At 36.7% G+C, this 16,899-nt stretch overlaps 1 protein-coding gene across 1 annotated transcript in view; it reads left to right on the top strand.

The window, feature by feature from the left end:
* LOC136261089 (adhesion G-protein coupled receptor V1-like) overlaps positions 1–16,899 on the top strand; it is a 259,887-nt gene that overhangs the window by 143,353 nt on the left and 99,635 nt on the right. Inside the window, exons 45-47 of the mRNA XM_066055056.1 lie at positions 5,691–5,897; positions 9,568–9,705; positions 9,753–9,965. Coding sequence (XP_065911128.1) covers positions 5,691–5,897; positions 9,568–9,705; positions 9,753–9,965 — 558 coding nt within the window. The remainder of the gene's footprint in view (positions 1–5,690; positions 5,898–9,567; positions 9,706–9,752; positions 9,966–16,899) is intronic.

Here is a 16,899-nt window from a genome sequence, read left to right as displayed (position 1 = left end):
AGTTCTGTAGTGTTGTGTGGCATTGACCACAAAGAAAATATGATGTGCATAATGTATGGTGAAAGGCATATAGCACGCCAATCTAAGTACTAGTTAACTACCGTATATCAATTAAATTTGGCGGTGAACTAAATTTGGCGAATTGGCGATTCGTCACTAAACCGCCAAATTTAAACTTCATCAGTATTATTTTCAAACCTTGGGTTAAGCAGTTCAGTGTTGAAGTAGGTTTTCGACAACCTTTTGTGAATACTGCTGAAACCGGTAAATTAGTGTGGTTCCACACATGCAAATGGGTGTGGCTTACTGACTAGACTAGAACTCGTACTCGATTAGTGGGCGTGGCACCTCGTAAGCTTGCAGGCAGTAGCAGACATGAATTCATACGCAGCCATTGATAAATGGACAAGTATGCCTACAGACAGCAAATAATCCTGAAAGTGGGTGTGGCCACGAAAGAAATTGGAGCACGGATATTTGAGTACAGTAGGCATCTATGGAGGCAGGACCTGAATATTCTTTAAAGCGAGTCAGTACAGCATCGTAATTACTCCATTCGCCAATTTTTTAGTGAGAGCATTTCGCCAAATTAAAATTTCGCCAACTGCAATTTTATAGCAAATGGCCAAATATTAGTTTCGCCAATATTTGTTGTCATACGGTAGTTACCAGTTTGTTTTGTGGTTGCACACATCATTTACACCAAGTTTATTTAAGTGTCTTAGTCAGTATAGTAAGCACATATTGGACAAGCCTGAGCAAGTCCCAGGACACAAAATCATGTAGTCATTGCATTCTATTAGTATAGTGTAGGCTGTACAATGTACATATGGCATATGGGATGTAGCACTTCAATCTATGCTCAATCTAAGCACTGGTGAACCAGTTTACACATATTATTATTATTGGTTTATTTTGTAGTTTACTACATACATTGTTTGTACAGCAATAAATGTCTCTGTCTTTGAGATGGAAAAGATAATGCACTAATCTACTGAGTCAGTGGTTGTGAGTTCAAATCCATCTATTGGAGGGTAAAAGATCCCATAAAGCTGCAGGCCAAATCAGCTGTATTCCTGCCATTGTACATAAACAAATCCATATACACAAACACTTAGAATGTATCTAGATATTTTGTATTTGGCAGTGTCGATTGATAAATAGCTAACAAAATTTTACTACGTAACAATCCAATTATGGTTTACTGATTGTGGTGCTGCTCCTGGGTTTCTTGCTGATTTGCTGGTTGGGTGGAAGCAGCTGTCTACCTTGTGTCCTGGTTGTAGGTATTATGCGAATGCATCTAATGCTCTGCTCTAGCCAAAACCTTTCTGACAGCTTCCTTAACTTTGTTCATGGAAAATTTGCTGGTGAACCTCACCCTGTCTTGAAAATGTCATAGTTTTGCCCTCCACAAGGGTGATTTTTGCAATGTTATAGTACTTCAATGCAGTCTCTTCAGAGTCTCCCTGCCAACTGTGCTGTGGTGGGTCTAACAGCATTGACACATGCTCTCAGCTGTCCAAATAGAGCTTTCCCTAGAATGGCATTACAGCTGAGTTAATAGCACAAAAATCTTGATTATATATGTAAGAAGAGGGACTATCAACTAAGGTTGAAGGGGAGGCTCAGTAGACACATCTTGGCAGATTTCAGACATTCTGCCTAGGACAGTAAGGCTTCTGACTTCTGGGCCTTATTCCCCTCCAATCTCCTACCTCCAGCATGAAGGTATGAAGTGCTATCAGTATGAGGAGATAATTCATGAGATCAAACATGGAAGCTTCAGCCCATTCATGTTCTCCACTTCAGGAGGCACGGGCACTTCAATTACTGATCTCTTTACACAATGCTTACCACTGTGTCTTATTTAATGAGTGGTGCGTTGGCTTATTGCCATCTTAGTTTCTCCTTACTGCACTCTGCCACAATGTGCAAAGGGGTTCTCGTTCCTCCTCTAGATCTGGTTATCCCTTCTAGTGTCATGTTCTAGCTTCAGTTTACCTACCACTTTTCCTTTTTTTTTCCCTATTCTTTGTTCTGCAAGTCCTGTTTTATATAGCTCTGTAGGTATAGGTATTGGCTAAATCTTTTTGTAGAGCATCAGCCTAGAGTACAGTGTGATGGATGATAGTAAAACATCTGGAATTATCTGTTTCACTTGCAAAGGCTTGCATCCCCCTCTCCCCTTACGATATTTACCATATGTCAATTGAAGTTGATTTATTAGATGTTCACATGCTTTTTGATTCAAATTTGAAAGTATTCTTGTATAGCATGTTCTATAAGTTTGGTGTTAAATACATAGTCAATTACTGTAGTAGAGCATTCATTTAAAGTTTGGTTAACTCAAACATCCTCTAAAGTTTGCCTGGCTTCAATGACCTCCCTTGTTTCACTGATTTTTGGGTCATTCCATGTCAAATCAACAAGGAATTTAGGGTCACCTCTCAGATTTTGACGAACCTTGGTGTGTTTGTAGTACCTATGGTGCTTATCACTCATGCAAATTTTTAGCTCCATACATTCCATAGTTTCTGATTTATGACCACAAATATTTTGAATATTTCATGAAAATTTGGTCCATCTCTAGTTACAAAATCAACTGCAACTTTGTACTGTGTAAATATTTTTAAACACAATTTTGATTGATGAAAACTGAACTGTTGATTGACCTTTCCAGTGATCCCTAAATTATGGGATATCTATGGTTCAAAAGTACTTCAATGAAAGTTTTAATCCTTTATATTTTGAAAAATGCTGCTTGAAATTTTTCAAATTCTTTTGTGAATAATGATTGGGTCATAGTCTATGTTTGATAAAATTTTTGTGGTGGGACCACAATGGGCTCAAGAGATATAATGAATTATGTTGTGGTATGTGGTGGAATTTGCAGGCTATTATTGCTGTATTGGAGTGTATACCTCCAATAACCACTCACAACAAGGCTTTGCCAAGTTTGTCTTACAGAGTGAAGGTGTCTAGGTACATTGCAACCTGTATTAGTGACCACCTGTATTGAAAAGCCATCTATGTGCTGCAGTTAAGTTATACTTCTTTAATGTATAGCGCCAAAGCATCAATCCTTTCTAGCAAATCCAAAAATGGTCCTTATTAGACAGGTTGACTATAAATTATAGATCTGACCATCATGTGTCCATAAACATCATGTAAATGTTGCACCATCTCTTCATAAGTACCTTCTTTATTAAGTTGAATCCCACTGTAGTGGACTTAGCCATATTTAAGTTCTATATGTGGCTGCATAGGTACATACAACAGAACTCCTCAGAAGGGATACCTTGATAACCAGGATACCTGTTTATACACTGCACTCCCACTCTAGTGGTGCACATACATTTAGACCAAGATACTTCTGTGGCTTCTGTAATATGAGCACTTTATTATGGTCCTAGTAATGGAGGGGTTTACCATATACATGCATTAATTGTATCTCAATGTCTGAAAACTACATTACTTTACATTCATGACCACTTTGAAGATCAAGTCATAAATTCATACACATACTCACGTAGGAAGTAAACATGTCGACCACATATTTAACATTTACCTGTACTCATCTTCAAAACGTCAACACAAAATACTTTGAAAAACCATTAATTTTAGTAATTACAGTACTATAAATCACACATTGAGGTGCTAGCAAGTATTAATAATATAAAAACTCTTGGTACAAGTAACGCATCTACTGTATATAGTGTAACTCTTCTATTCCCTGGACCATTGATGAAGTGCTCATTTTTGAGAAACCACATACTTGTATTGGGTCCAAAATGTATGTACAATTATAAAGTAAGATCATGAGGCTATTAAGGTACCCAGATATCCTTTTTGAGGAGGTCTGTTGTACCTATGCAACCATGTACTTAACTTGAACAGTGTAGAGTTGGGATATGTATGTAAGTGCACTACGGTAAGATTTTACTTAATAAATAAGGTATAACTGAAGAGATGGTACAACATTAATGTGTTTATGGATGCATGATGATCTCATTTATAGTTAGCCTGTCTAATAAGGATCACTTTTGGATTTGCTAGAAAAGATTGATGCTTTGGTGTTATACATTAACCCTCTCACCACCACAACTGCCATATGGCGGTTTTGATTATAAACGCCCATAGCATCACATTCTAAACGCTCTGTAACTTCAGTCGAGCGTTTTAGTAGCCCCTGCGCTTAGCCTGTAGTGGGAACGCATTTAAGTGAACAAGAACAGGGATAACCGGTCTCTCACACACTATTGCATGGTTATATGCAATTGCGTACTTTCGGAACGTTGATAACAATCATTGTAGATGATTCTTTGACGTGATAATGGCACTACTAATAAAGAGAAACAGTAAGGAGAGGGATTATATACGTAGGTTGGAGTGGCATATTGCTACTATTGTACGCCTCGAAACAGTGACTTCATGCTTGTATGCGCATGCACACTTGCTCAAATGTTGGAAAATCAGACTTAGAGATAATCGCTTCAGCTGTAAACTGGTTAGTGATGTTTATTGTGTTATTATAAACAATGCTAGCCTGAAATTTCATGTTTGGTTTTGCTTAAATCGATTTTCGTACTTTAAAATTATATAATGGATTTGTGATTGTTGTTGTGTAAACAACAACTTCATAATCGAATTCCTTGTTCTATAGTGAGTAAATTGATATATAGTTTTATAGGATTATATGATATGGTGTGTACAGTAGATTGGAGCCTCTACAAATTTGGCGGTGAAGGGGTTAAGATCCAATTAAAATATAAATTATCTGCAGCTTATAGATGGTCTTTCAATACAGGTGGTTACCAATACAGGTTGCAATGTACCTAGACACCTTCACTCTGTAAGACAAACTTGGCATAGCCTTGTTGTGAGTGGTTATTGGAGGTGTACACTCCAATACAGCAGTAATAGCCTGCAAATTCCACCACATACCACAACATAAGTCATTATATCTCTTGAGCCCATTGTGGTCCCACCACAAAAATTTTATCAAACATAGACTATGACCCAATCATTATTCACAAAAGAATTTGAAAACTTTCAAGCAGCATTTTTCAAAATATATAGGATTAAAGTTTTCATTGAAGTACTTTTGAACCATAATTCCCATAATTTAGGGATCACTGGAAAGGTCAATCAACAGTCTTCCACCAGTAAAAATTGTGTTTAAAAATATTTACACAGTACAAAGTTGCAGTTGATTTTGTAACTAGAGATGGACCAAATTTTCATGAAATATTCAAAATATTTGTGGTCATAAATCAGAAACTATGGAATGTATGGAGCTAAAAATTTGCATGAGTGATAAGCACCACAGGAACTATAAACACACCAAGTTTCGTCAAAATCCGAGAGGTGACCCTAAATTCCTTGTTGATTTGACATGGAATGACCCTTTTACTTCTTTGATTAACTGATTTTTATCTTATCGAATATGAAATTTCTTGTGCTTGTTACTTTTTTACAGCATAATTATGAATTTTTGTTATACCTAACCAATACTGCCAAGGTGTATTGTGAAGCTGATTTCTGGTCAATATTTTTTTGTGAGAAAGTATATGCATAACTACTGTACTCTATGATATGACTTCCATACATACCTATTGCACACTACATATACAAACAATACTATATTATTTATTGATTGCTTTTCAAGTGACATGTGATTATTACAGGAGGAGGTGTTGATTATGATTCTGGACCATACACTGTCACATTTCTTGCTGGACAGACTAATATTTCATTTAGTGTTCCAATAAATGATGATAATATATTGGAAAAAGATGAGGCATTCAACCTAATAATTTCACCTACATCACTCTCTAGTCGTATTAACATTGGTGCACAAAGTCAAGCTACCATTACCATAGTAGGAAATGATCGTAAGTAGTATTTATAGCAATATTCTCTTCAACTGTGATGGTAATGTGATTGCAATGGTAATAAAATCCATCTAGTGTTAATAGCATGAAGTTATAAGGGTTTGCACAAAAGCACATTGAAGTTTGAATATTGGTTTTCAGAAGATAATGTATACACTAGATGAATGAAAAATTGAAAATTTTAAAAGAGGAATAGGGATTGCTGGAAAAAGTCATGAAACAAGAATTGATTGCTGAAAAAAAGCCATGAAACAAGAAGGGATTGCTGGGGTGATAATGTAAACCACAAATCCCTATTTTGACTCTGTGTCATAAATTTTAGTTACATGCTGTGTCATTTTGAGATGAGTCTAAATAAGGATTTGTGGTTTATATTGCCACCCCAGTGATCCCTTCTTAATTCATGGCTTATTTCAGTGATCCCTATTCCTCTTTAAAAATGTTTAATTTTTTGTTCATCTAGTTGGTGTAGTTTTTATTAAACCAGGCGCACGCCCACAGCCGGCCGAAGGCTGTGGGCACGTGCCTGGTTTACTGAAATTGTTTTCGTAAAAGTGTGTGTGTGTACCTATCTACCTATCTACCTATGTTTGTCTGTACGCACCCATGTGAGCAAAATTGTTAAATAATGGTAAAAGCAGCTTTTACGTAAGAAGTAATAGCAAAATGAAGTCTGCATTAAACTTCTGCACAGGTGAACTTTGCTCTGAGGTGGTTTCTTTTCGGCCGACTGAAATACGGGCTTTTCGGCGGACTGAAATACGGGCGTGGCAGACTGCCTTCCCCTTGACTGCCACGCCCTTTCCTCAGACTGCCACGCCCTTGACTGCCTTCCCCTTTCCTCAGACTGCCTTCCCCTTGAGGTTTTCAGGCGTTTAGCAACTGAAAAACAACGGTGCAGGCCTCGTACACTACCAGGAATAGCCTATCGCTTCGAGCTGAAAGGGGGCATATCCCTTACGTACGCGAACGGAATGAAGAGCAGCTTTAAGGCTTTGTCGAGAGAATTTGTGAGAAAAAACACATTAGTCACACTATAAAACAGTTTAGAAGATACTTCTGTGCGTAATATGTTGATAAAAGTGGTTTGTTTAACACACGCTTCTTTAGCAGTGCATAGCAACATAATTGAATGAATTACAAAAATTTCATGAATTATGAAATATGAGAATTAGCTAATAATATTATTGTACAACCCAAAACTATCCTATTGTAAAATAGTAGTACATAGTTGGTTAATTCATAGTGGCATATACTGTCTATAGTTAATTCCAGATGAGTTAGCTAGCTGCATAGCGCCTGGTTTTTAGAAGTAGCACAACATCAACTTGTTAATCAAGTAATGTATTTGTTTTATAGATAATGATAATTGTTGTAGATATGTAGAGCAATTTACATTAGTGGCTGTCAAGTTCAGTGTAAGCGTTGTTATCAGACATACTTGACTGTATTATTAGAGTATTTACGTGACTACTCTTGGCTGCAGACAAGACTGTACATGTACATTACATACATTCCTAATATTGTGCAGCTATTGTCTTGCTACATGTGTCAGGACACTTAGTCATTGTAGTATCTTCATGCAGTGTTCATGAATACTCACCAGATGGTATGATACTGAGCTAGCTACTTGTCACAAGACATGGAACTCTGACCAGGATATAATTAGAAGTTATCAGTAGCATGAAGCCATGTTGTTTACACAATGTGGTCAGACAATTAATTTTAACAAGACTGATACTGACTCCACCCAACTTTAGGCTTTGTGTGGAAAGGAAATATGGCTTATAGAAACTATATTCATAGCAATAAATAATCTCTGGTATCAGCGCTATCACTTTGTTATGTCTCTGAGAGAGTGCTTGTGTGGTCACTCGTAGCAAATTGATTGTGTGTTTACAGGAAGAAGTAGACTATACTCACTATGCAGAGACACTATATGCGCGATCTTCTAAGTGTAAGAAGTTCTGTTACAGTTTTCAGCCTGAATGCTACAACAAAGCCCAAAGAAGCTCACACAACAGAATCCTGTAATTTTATTGTTATATGGCATCTATAATATTTGGAACTGCCTCCAATTGTGAATGGCAAAGAGAACTTTGAAAAATGTCCAGTGGTTGGCAATCTGTGGAATATGGGCTTATTAATAGGTCATGGACACGCGGAAGGACTCAGTAAGCATGGCTATATAGTTTTTAGTGCAAAAAAGTGGATAACGTTTGCTGTACATGGGTGCAACAAAATAAGAATAATGATAATATGAATAATATGAAGATAAACAAAATGGCAAATTTCAGTTTTGTTCCAAATACACATACTGTTTCCTTTTCACTTGATACTTACTAGTGCACCTATAGTCATTGCAAATAACCACCAGAGGGTGGTTTTGAGTTGGAGGATGCTTTTCAAGGTTTTTTTTAGACATGCGTTCTAGTAGAGTTTTTGCAAAGACATATACAATCTCTATTATGAACCCACTATTGTGGTTCATGATAGATTTGGAATTCAAAGAATTTATTAAGCTATTTTTGTTGTATTTGTAATTTTGTTGTATTGTACTTACTTGTGGCTTCATATATTTATCTGAAAAACAACCTAGTCAGTCCATACAAATTTCTTAGAAGCATTGTACCCAACTATTTTTGGTTAGTCCAGTGTAGGACTTGTATACTGTGACTTGGCAAACCAACTATGTAGTCCAGTGATGATAAGAATACTTATTTAACTAAGTACAATCTAAAATTGATAGTATATTTGCTTTTTGCTACAAGTTGAAATAATGTATTTCCTTGGTTAAATGCCACACCTTTAATAGTTGTTGCATTTGAATACTGGCTGCACCCTTAAAAGGTAGAGCATAAACACCACCCTTAAATAAATGCTGCGGCTACTATTTGAATTAATTCTAAAGGTGTTAGCTGCTTATACTTGGTGAAACAGACTATTTTTCAGTGCTATTCTTAAGGAAAAGCACAATAGTTGTTCTACATTGTATATCTAGAGGCCAGACCTTTCACCTACTGTTTCTGTTTAGTAAACAACACAGTGAAATATACTAGAGCTATCATAAACTATCATGCAGCCTATAACTAATGGTTTACACACACCAAATGCATCTCAAAACACAGCACATATTTGTTTATTCATGATTTGTGAGTGGATACTTATGGAATTATGTGAGGCAGACAGAATGCAAGCAGTAATTGGTAACAGTGTTTACTTAAACGTGTATGAGTTGAGTACACATGCAGGTAGTTAATGTAAGCCCTTTTGCAGATGAAGTTATATGCTACATGAATGACAATTTCCATTAATTTTGGCAAACCCACTAGTAAATAAGTTCTACAAACATGCTGAAATCATTATCATCATTATAGCTGTCACTATGTTATGTATGTAGCTCCACCAAATAAATGATGCATCATACTAAGTCCACTAAACCACTTGTATACTCCTTCAGATTTTACCTACTCCTTCAGGCTTCAGTGCTAAAATGTTAGATTTCACAAATTTTCCTCAGAAGAGACATTCCCTCAGACCCCCATAGTTTAGCATGCATCACATGCACAGCTTTTATTTTTGTCCTTATCATAGTCTGGCCCCCTAACCATGAGGTACTTAGTACACCTATGATACACATGTGTACGCAGTATTATTATTATTTCTTTAGCTGCAACTGTAAGGTTTGACCAGTCAACATACAGTGTTGATGAATATAATGGACCAGCACAACCTGTACTAGTTCTCAGTAACCCATCATCAACTGATATTACTATACGAATTACTGATAATCAGAACACTGCCACTAGTAAGTGAAGAATGCAATTAATAATTGTTAATAGCAGTAAATTACAGGAGGAGGTGTTGATTATGATTCTGGACCATACACTGTCACATTTCCTGCTGGAGTGACCAGTGTTTCATTTGATGTTCCAATAAATGATGATGATATATTGGAGGATGATGCTGAGACCTTTACCCTTACTATTGACCGTAATTCACTACCTGATCAAGTTAGTCATCGTAGAAGAATGGGTCAAACTACAGTATCCATAGTAGATAATGATGGTAAGTATAATAATACTTTTATGGCGTGTTGCTAAACCTATTGCTGTTGCCACCATTATGAACACACAGACAAATCTAAGGGAAGGAAGGTTCCTATTCCATAAAAGTAGCCTCTGATTTTGGTTGTTACATACAGTATAACAATCAGGGTGTGTATTATTGACAATATGAAAACTTTGAAGACTTAATTTGGATTTCCATGGCGCAAAAGTGGTGCATTCTTGATATATTTTACAGAAGGAAATTTTCATGGCATGGTTGATCCAGTCACCATGAATAGTAAATCTGTCATAGTAATTTTCGATTTTTTTTTGCTTAGACAATCATCAGCACTTTTAGTATTACTAACTGCATTCATGGCTATAAGGATATATTCCCAGTTGGAGAGATGGTGAATCGTGAAATGCGAGACACCCCACCCTTTGCGGTAGCCAGCTACATACAGTAACTAGTGCTTCGAAACATGGCTGAGCTTTTTAGGGTGCTTGAGATTGCTATCTGTTAAATAGATCAACTGTGACATGCTGCTGAACTTGGCTGTTATATCTCTGCTACTCAGTATGACACAAGCTCAAACACCAGACAATCACTAACTACTTCAGGTAGTTTGATCCGTGAAAGCAAAAATTAATAGCGAAAAATCTAATTTAGGTATGGAATCATAAAAATAAAATCGTGAAAACCCTGTTTTAGTTTTCAACAGTAAAAATTTCTTACCACAAACATTTCTGCGCATACGGTAACATAGCAACACTAAACAATGTTTAGTAATGATATTTAGTAACGTGGTTTTATCATCATGTAGCTGTAGAGTATACTTCATTCAAAGTTTTGGGATCTAAGAACTAACTAGGCAGCAGTTTCCCCAGTGTAAACAAAGAGTGGGTATAATAGACATTTTGAGTAACTAAAATACAACTGCTTAAACTGCTGAACATTTAGTAATTTACAACATAGTTTTGTCTCTCCTCCTAATGTATCATCAATAAAACCATCTTCTCCTTACACATACAGGGTGATAAATCACACATTTAGTCACCTGCATCTTGGGTATAGTGTATACCAGTAATTCAGCAGTGGAATAATATTATTATCTAAACCAAAACAGCTAAGCTATAAAAAGAGTGCGGCCCCCAAAAAGGCCAGGGTGAAAAAAGATGTGAAATCCAAGGTGCTAGCCAAGAAATGGTAGGTTAATGACAAAAATTTTAATAACGACAATTCAGCTGAATTTGTGTTGCCTCCTCCACGTTTCATTAGGATTCGGCATCAAATTCACCTGAATTGTCATTATTAAACTTTTTGCCATTAACCTACCATCACAGCCATTCCTTGGCCGCCACATTGCATTTCACATCTTTTTTTCACCCTGGCGTTTTTGAGGGCCACACTCGTTTTTTTGCAGCTTGGCTGTTTTGGTTTAGATATCACTTCTTATTGTATTGGAAGCCACAAAGCCAGCCATCAAATGGCTTTGGTGCTTCCTTTAACTTTTTTGTTTTTCATCACTGCAGGAATTGTGGAACAAAAGCCAGAAGCAATTATGTGTATACCTTTTTGTCTGATTAAATGTTTGTATATTTTACACTGAATGATATCACATATGTAATAAGGCAATTTCTTACATAACTGAACTGTAGCTGAAACTCTCATTGTTTGTAGTTTGAACCTTTTCAGGGTGACTTGTTTCTAGCACATATTCTACAGGGTGATTTGTTTGTAGCTGATCTCTCTATTGGGTCATTCCATGCCAAATCAACCAAAAAAAATCCGGACCCCTTCGGATTTTCATGAAATTTGGTATAGACATGGACTCTACTAAGAAACTTTCTCACACCAAAATTTGGCCAATTCTATTGATCTCCCTTTAAGATATGACCGCTCAAAGTTTATTAGAAAATATTACAGCAGTTTACACAGGTTTAATAAAATGGCCATAACTTTGTTGGTGATTTCCACAGAACCTTTCTGTTTAGATTTTTGGAATGCTTATTAAATTCTCTTTCAAGTGATATATAATTCATTATAATTACTCAAAGGAAAAGGTCAAACCACAAAAATGTGACTTTTTCCTTTGATCTTAATTATTTCAAAAACGGATATTTTAATTGCTTTTATTTTTTGTTCAAATATTCTTCTAATAGCTTTCTTTCATGCCAGTAAGTTTGAAGTTGGGATGGCAAGTAGACCATGAGTTATGGCTACATACATAATTCTTATTGATGTTTACATGCTACAGGGGGTATAACTATGAACACTACTATAACAATACAAACTTTTAAATTCAATTATAGTATGGAATGATTGGAATCTCATCAGAATGTGGTCAAGTTGTATTACACATACAGTTGGAGGCATAGTACACAGGCATAATCACAACATTAAACAGAAGTATTAATACTCTCCATTGCTGAGGCACACCAATATACCCATGTTATGTATATCAATGCAGTTATGACAACTGGTGCAAATATCGTCAAAAGTCCATAATAGAGGTTGTATACCATAATTATATTGGGGAGGTTTGGTGGTAAATTATCTTATGGTACTGTAAGTTTGGTAAGGAAAAGGGTTTTAGTTTCCATTTCTTCGCCAAACAACTCCCCTGCCAACTTCTCGTATAGCGTCTTTTACAGTATATGTATAATTTGTTTTGTAAGATCTGTATGCAAAGTTTTTTGACATAACAGCTACATTTCATAAAATCACAAGAAAGTGCCAGTGCAAAGAAAACTTCAGAGGGGATTAGTGTACTGTTCCAAAATCTGGTAATGTTTTTAAAATTTTGTAACTCAGTAATAGAATGTGGTATGACCATGAAATTTGGAGTAGTTACACACAATTGGACACTGATAATGTACGTAAACCAATTTCTCGAATTTTTGCAAATTGAGTATGAGGTGCACCTACAGCTCCTGATTTTTCATGAAAAATGCATCAAGTCAGTGACAGTTTAAGTTATCCTACAGTACACTTTCAACATTTAGTGTTCACCAATGGTACAGCAAAAAAAAAGTTACAGGGCATTTTGATTACCGCTTTAGAATAAGTTATGCAAGCAGTTATGTGAAAAGCTAAATACACATCAAAAACTACATACTTGCATAGGGATCCAACTTCTTTTCAGTAAATATATATATTATTATTATTGTACGTACAAAAGTTACTTAGCATAGCTTATTTGATAGGGTATATAGTGTATACGTATACTGCTTAATCTATGCAGACTAAAATTCTATAATTTTATCAATTTTAAAAATATGATAATCTAAGGTAATTTCATTCATTAGTTCATGAAAAGCAACACAAAAAGTGTGTGAAATGGTAGGATTTGTTGTTAAGTATTCTAGTATATCAGTGCATGGATTCCATTCATTGCTGGACATATATAGTACCACCATTGGTGTTGTACAGTCAATTAAGATTAATCAGAATACAGTGTTTGATGGTGAACTACTGTACGTATGTCCAGCAATAAATGTAACCCACTGATACTCAAATTTCAGACAATGAAAATATTCTTTTACAAATTTATCTTTTGGTTTTGAAATATTCAATAATGCTTTTGTCTATGTTGATGTCCATATATGAAGTTTTCCAGTGTCTAAGTGTTACTGGTGCAATACATTTTTGAAAATTCATGCCAATATACAGAGTAAATATAGAGAGGTCTTGATCCCACAGACAGTCTGTACTCTACCACCTAAATTGCTATAGTATCTCTGACGACAAGGCAATGCTATAGCCTATATTGTTCCCCATCTGGAGTTTTCCTTGTGACTTTATGAAGTATCAAGACACACGATAGTGTGTCGTGCGGCCCAAGAAGCCGGCGCGCCACACCGTGAGTATATTAACAGGAAGAAAGAAAACGCAATTTTCACACCTATGTAGCTCTGTGATCCCTTATCCGATTGGAACCAAATTTGCTGGAGACGTGCCGCCCAGTTAGGGTAGTCTACATACCAAATTTGAAGAAAATCGCTCCAGCCATTTCCGAGATACGAGCGAACAAAATTTCGTTTTAATTTCTTCGTTTTTTTCTTCTTCATCATCTTCATTTCGCACACTTCGCAAAATTCGCCATAAAACACGAATGCGTACTCGGATTTGGCTGAAATTTGGCACACTTAAAGGGCTCATTAAGGCGGATCTCCGTACCAACGTTGGTAGGAATCCGATGAACATTCACGGAGTTATGACCGATTATTTGCGTAAAATAAGGTCGAAGGTCTGTCACGCCTACAGGGTAAACGCCTTGGAGGAATCAGTTGAAAATTGATATGTAGATGGAGCAACCATCTTAGGAGTGCCTTTTTGTGGTTTGAAAGGAATCGGGATAAAGACCATGGAGATATGACACGAAACCCAGCCTGTGTCAAAATTACGCGATCGATTTTTATGAATAAAAAAAACTATTAGTTTTCGTATCTACCAGGCAAACCGCTTAGAGCAACGAGCTGAAAATCAGTATGTAGCTGGAATAATCATCATAGAAAGTCCTTGCAGTAGTACAGAAGAATCGGATTACAAATCACTGAGTTATGATTCGAAAGGCAACTAGGTGCAGCAAATGCGAGATCGAGATACTCTAATAGAACAGTCACCCTAATAAAGCATTCAGCTGCATTTATAATTTACTCAGTTATATTACATTGTAAGTTATTCTGTAGGGAATTCAGCTACAAACAAGTCACCCTGTAGTCAGATCAGCTAGAAGAAGGTACCTAATAGAGAGTTCAGCTACAAATAAGCCATCATGTAGAGAGTTCAGCTCAAATAAATCACCCTGTAGAGAATTCAGCTACAAACAAATTGCCCTGTAGAGAGATCAGCTAGAAGAAGTTACCTTGTAGAGAGTTCAGTTACAAAGAAACAATCATGCAAAGAGTTTAGCTGTAAACAAATCACCCAGTAAAAAGTTCCGCTATGAACAGATCACACCGTAGAGAGTTCAGTTAGAAACAAGTCATCCTGTAGAGAGATCAGCTAGAAGAAGTCACCTTGTAGAGAGTTCAGTTACAAAGAAACAATCATGCAAAGAGTTTAGCTGCAAACAAATCACCCAGTAGAAAGTTCTGCTATTAACAGATCACACTGTAGAGAGTTCAGTTAGAAACAAGTCATCCTGTAGATAGATCAGCTAGAAGAAGTCACTTTGTAGAGAGTTCAGCTACAAAGAAACCACCATGTAAAAGAGTTCAGCTGCAAACAAATCACCTGTAGAGAATTCAACTACAAACAAATCACCCTGTAGAAAGATCAGCTAGAAGAAGTTACCTTGTAGAGAGTTCAGCTACAAACAAATCACCCTGTAGAAAGTTCAGCTACAAACAAGTCATCCTGTAGAGAGATCAGCTAGAAACAAGTCATCCTGTAGAGAGTTCAGCTAGAAGAAGTTACTTTGAACAGAGTTCAGCTACAAAGAAACTACCATGTAGAGAGTTCAGCTGCAAATAAATCGCCCTGTAGAGAATTCAGCTACAAACAAATCACCTTGTAGAAAGATCAGCTAGAAGAAGTTACCTTGTAGAGAGTTCAGCTACAAACAAATCACCCTGTAGAGAGTTCAGCTACAAAGAAACTACTATATAGAGAGTTCAGCTGCAAACAAATCGCCCTGAACAGAATTCAGCTACAAACAAATCACCCTGTAGAAAAGTAGATCAGCTAGAAGAAGTTACCTTGTAGAGAGTTCAACTACAAACAAATCACCCTGTAGAGAGTTCAGCTAGAAACAAGACACTCTGTAGAGAGATCAGCTAGAAACAAGCCACCCGTAGAGAGTTCAGCTAGAATAAGTTACACTGTAGAGAGTTCGGCTACAAAGAAACTACCATGTAGAGAGTTCAGCTGCAAACAAATCGCCTGTAGAGAATTCAGCTACAAACAAATCACCCTGTAGAAAGATCAGCTAGAAGAAGCTACCTTGTAGAGAGTTCAGCTACAAACAAATCACCCTGTAGAGAGTTCAGCTACAAAGAAACTACTATATAGAGAGTTCAGCTGCAAACAAATCGCCCTGAACAGAATTCAGCTACAAACAAATCACCCTGTAGAAAAGTAGATCAGCTAGAAGAAGTTACCTTGTAGAGAGTTCAACTACAAACAAATCACCCTGTAGAGAGTTCAGCTAGAAACAAGACACTCTGTAGAGAGATCAGCTAGAAACAAGCCACCCGTAGAGAGTTCAGCTAGAATAAGTTACATTGTAGAGAGTTCAGCTACAAAGAAACTACCATGTAGAGAGTTCAGCTGCAAACAAATCGCCTGTAGAGAATTCAGCTACAAACAAATCACCCTGTAGAAAGATCAGCTAGAAGAAGCTACCTTGTAGAGAGTTCAGCTACAAACAAATCACCCTGTAGAGAGTTCAGCTACAAACAAGTCACCCTGTAGAGAGATCAGCTAGAAACAAGTCATCCTGTAGAGAGTTCAGCTAGAAGAAGTTACATTGTAGAGAGTTCAGCTACAAAGAAGCTACCATGTATAGAGTTCAGCTGCAAACAAATTGCCCTGTAGAGAATTCAGCTACAAACAAATCACCCTGTAGAAAGGTCAGCTAGAAGAAGTTACCTTGTAGATAGTTCAGCTACAAACAAATCACCCTGTAGAGAGTTCAGCTACAAACAAGTCACCCTGTAGAGAGATCAGCTAGAAACAAGTCATCCTGTAGAGAGTTCAGCTAGAAGAAGTTACCTTGTAGAGAGTTCAGCTACAAACAAATCACCCTGTAGAGAGTTCAGCTATAAACAAGTCACCCTGTAGAGAGATCAGCTAGAAACAAGTCATCCTGTAGAGAGTTCAGCTAGAAGAAGTTACATTGTAGAGAGTTCAGCTACAAACAAATCACCATGTAGAGAGTTCAGCTAGAAGAAGTTACCTTGTAGAGAGTTCAGCTACAAACAAATCACCCTGTAGAGAGTTCAGCTAC

This window comes from Dysidea avara, chromosome 7 (assembly GCF_963678975.1).
Source record: "Dysidea avara chromosome 7, odDysAvar1.4, whole genome shotgun sequence".
Classification (NCBI taxonomy): domain Eukaryota; kingdom Metazoa; phylum Porifera; class Demospongiae; order Dictyoceratida; family Dysideidae; genus Dysidea; species Dysidea avara.
This window is presented reverse-complemented; position numbering and strand designations above follow the sequence as displayed.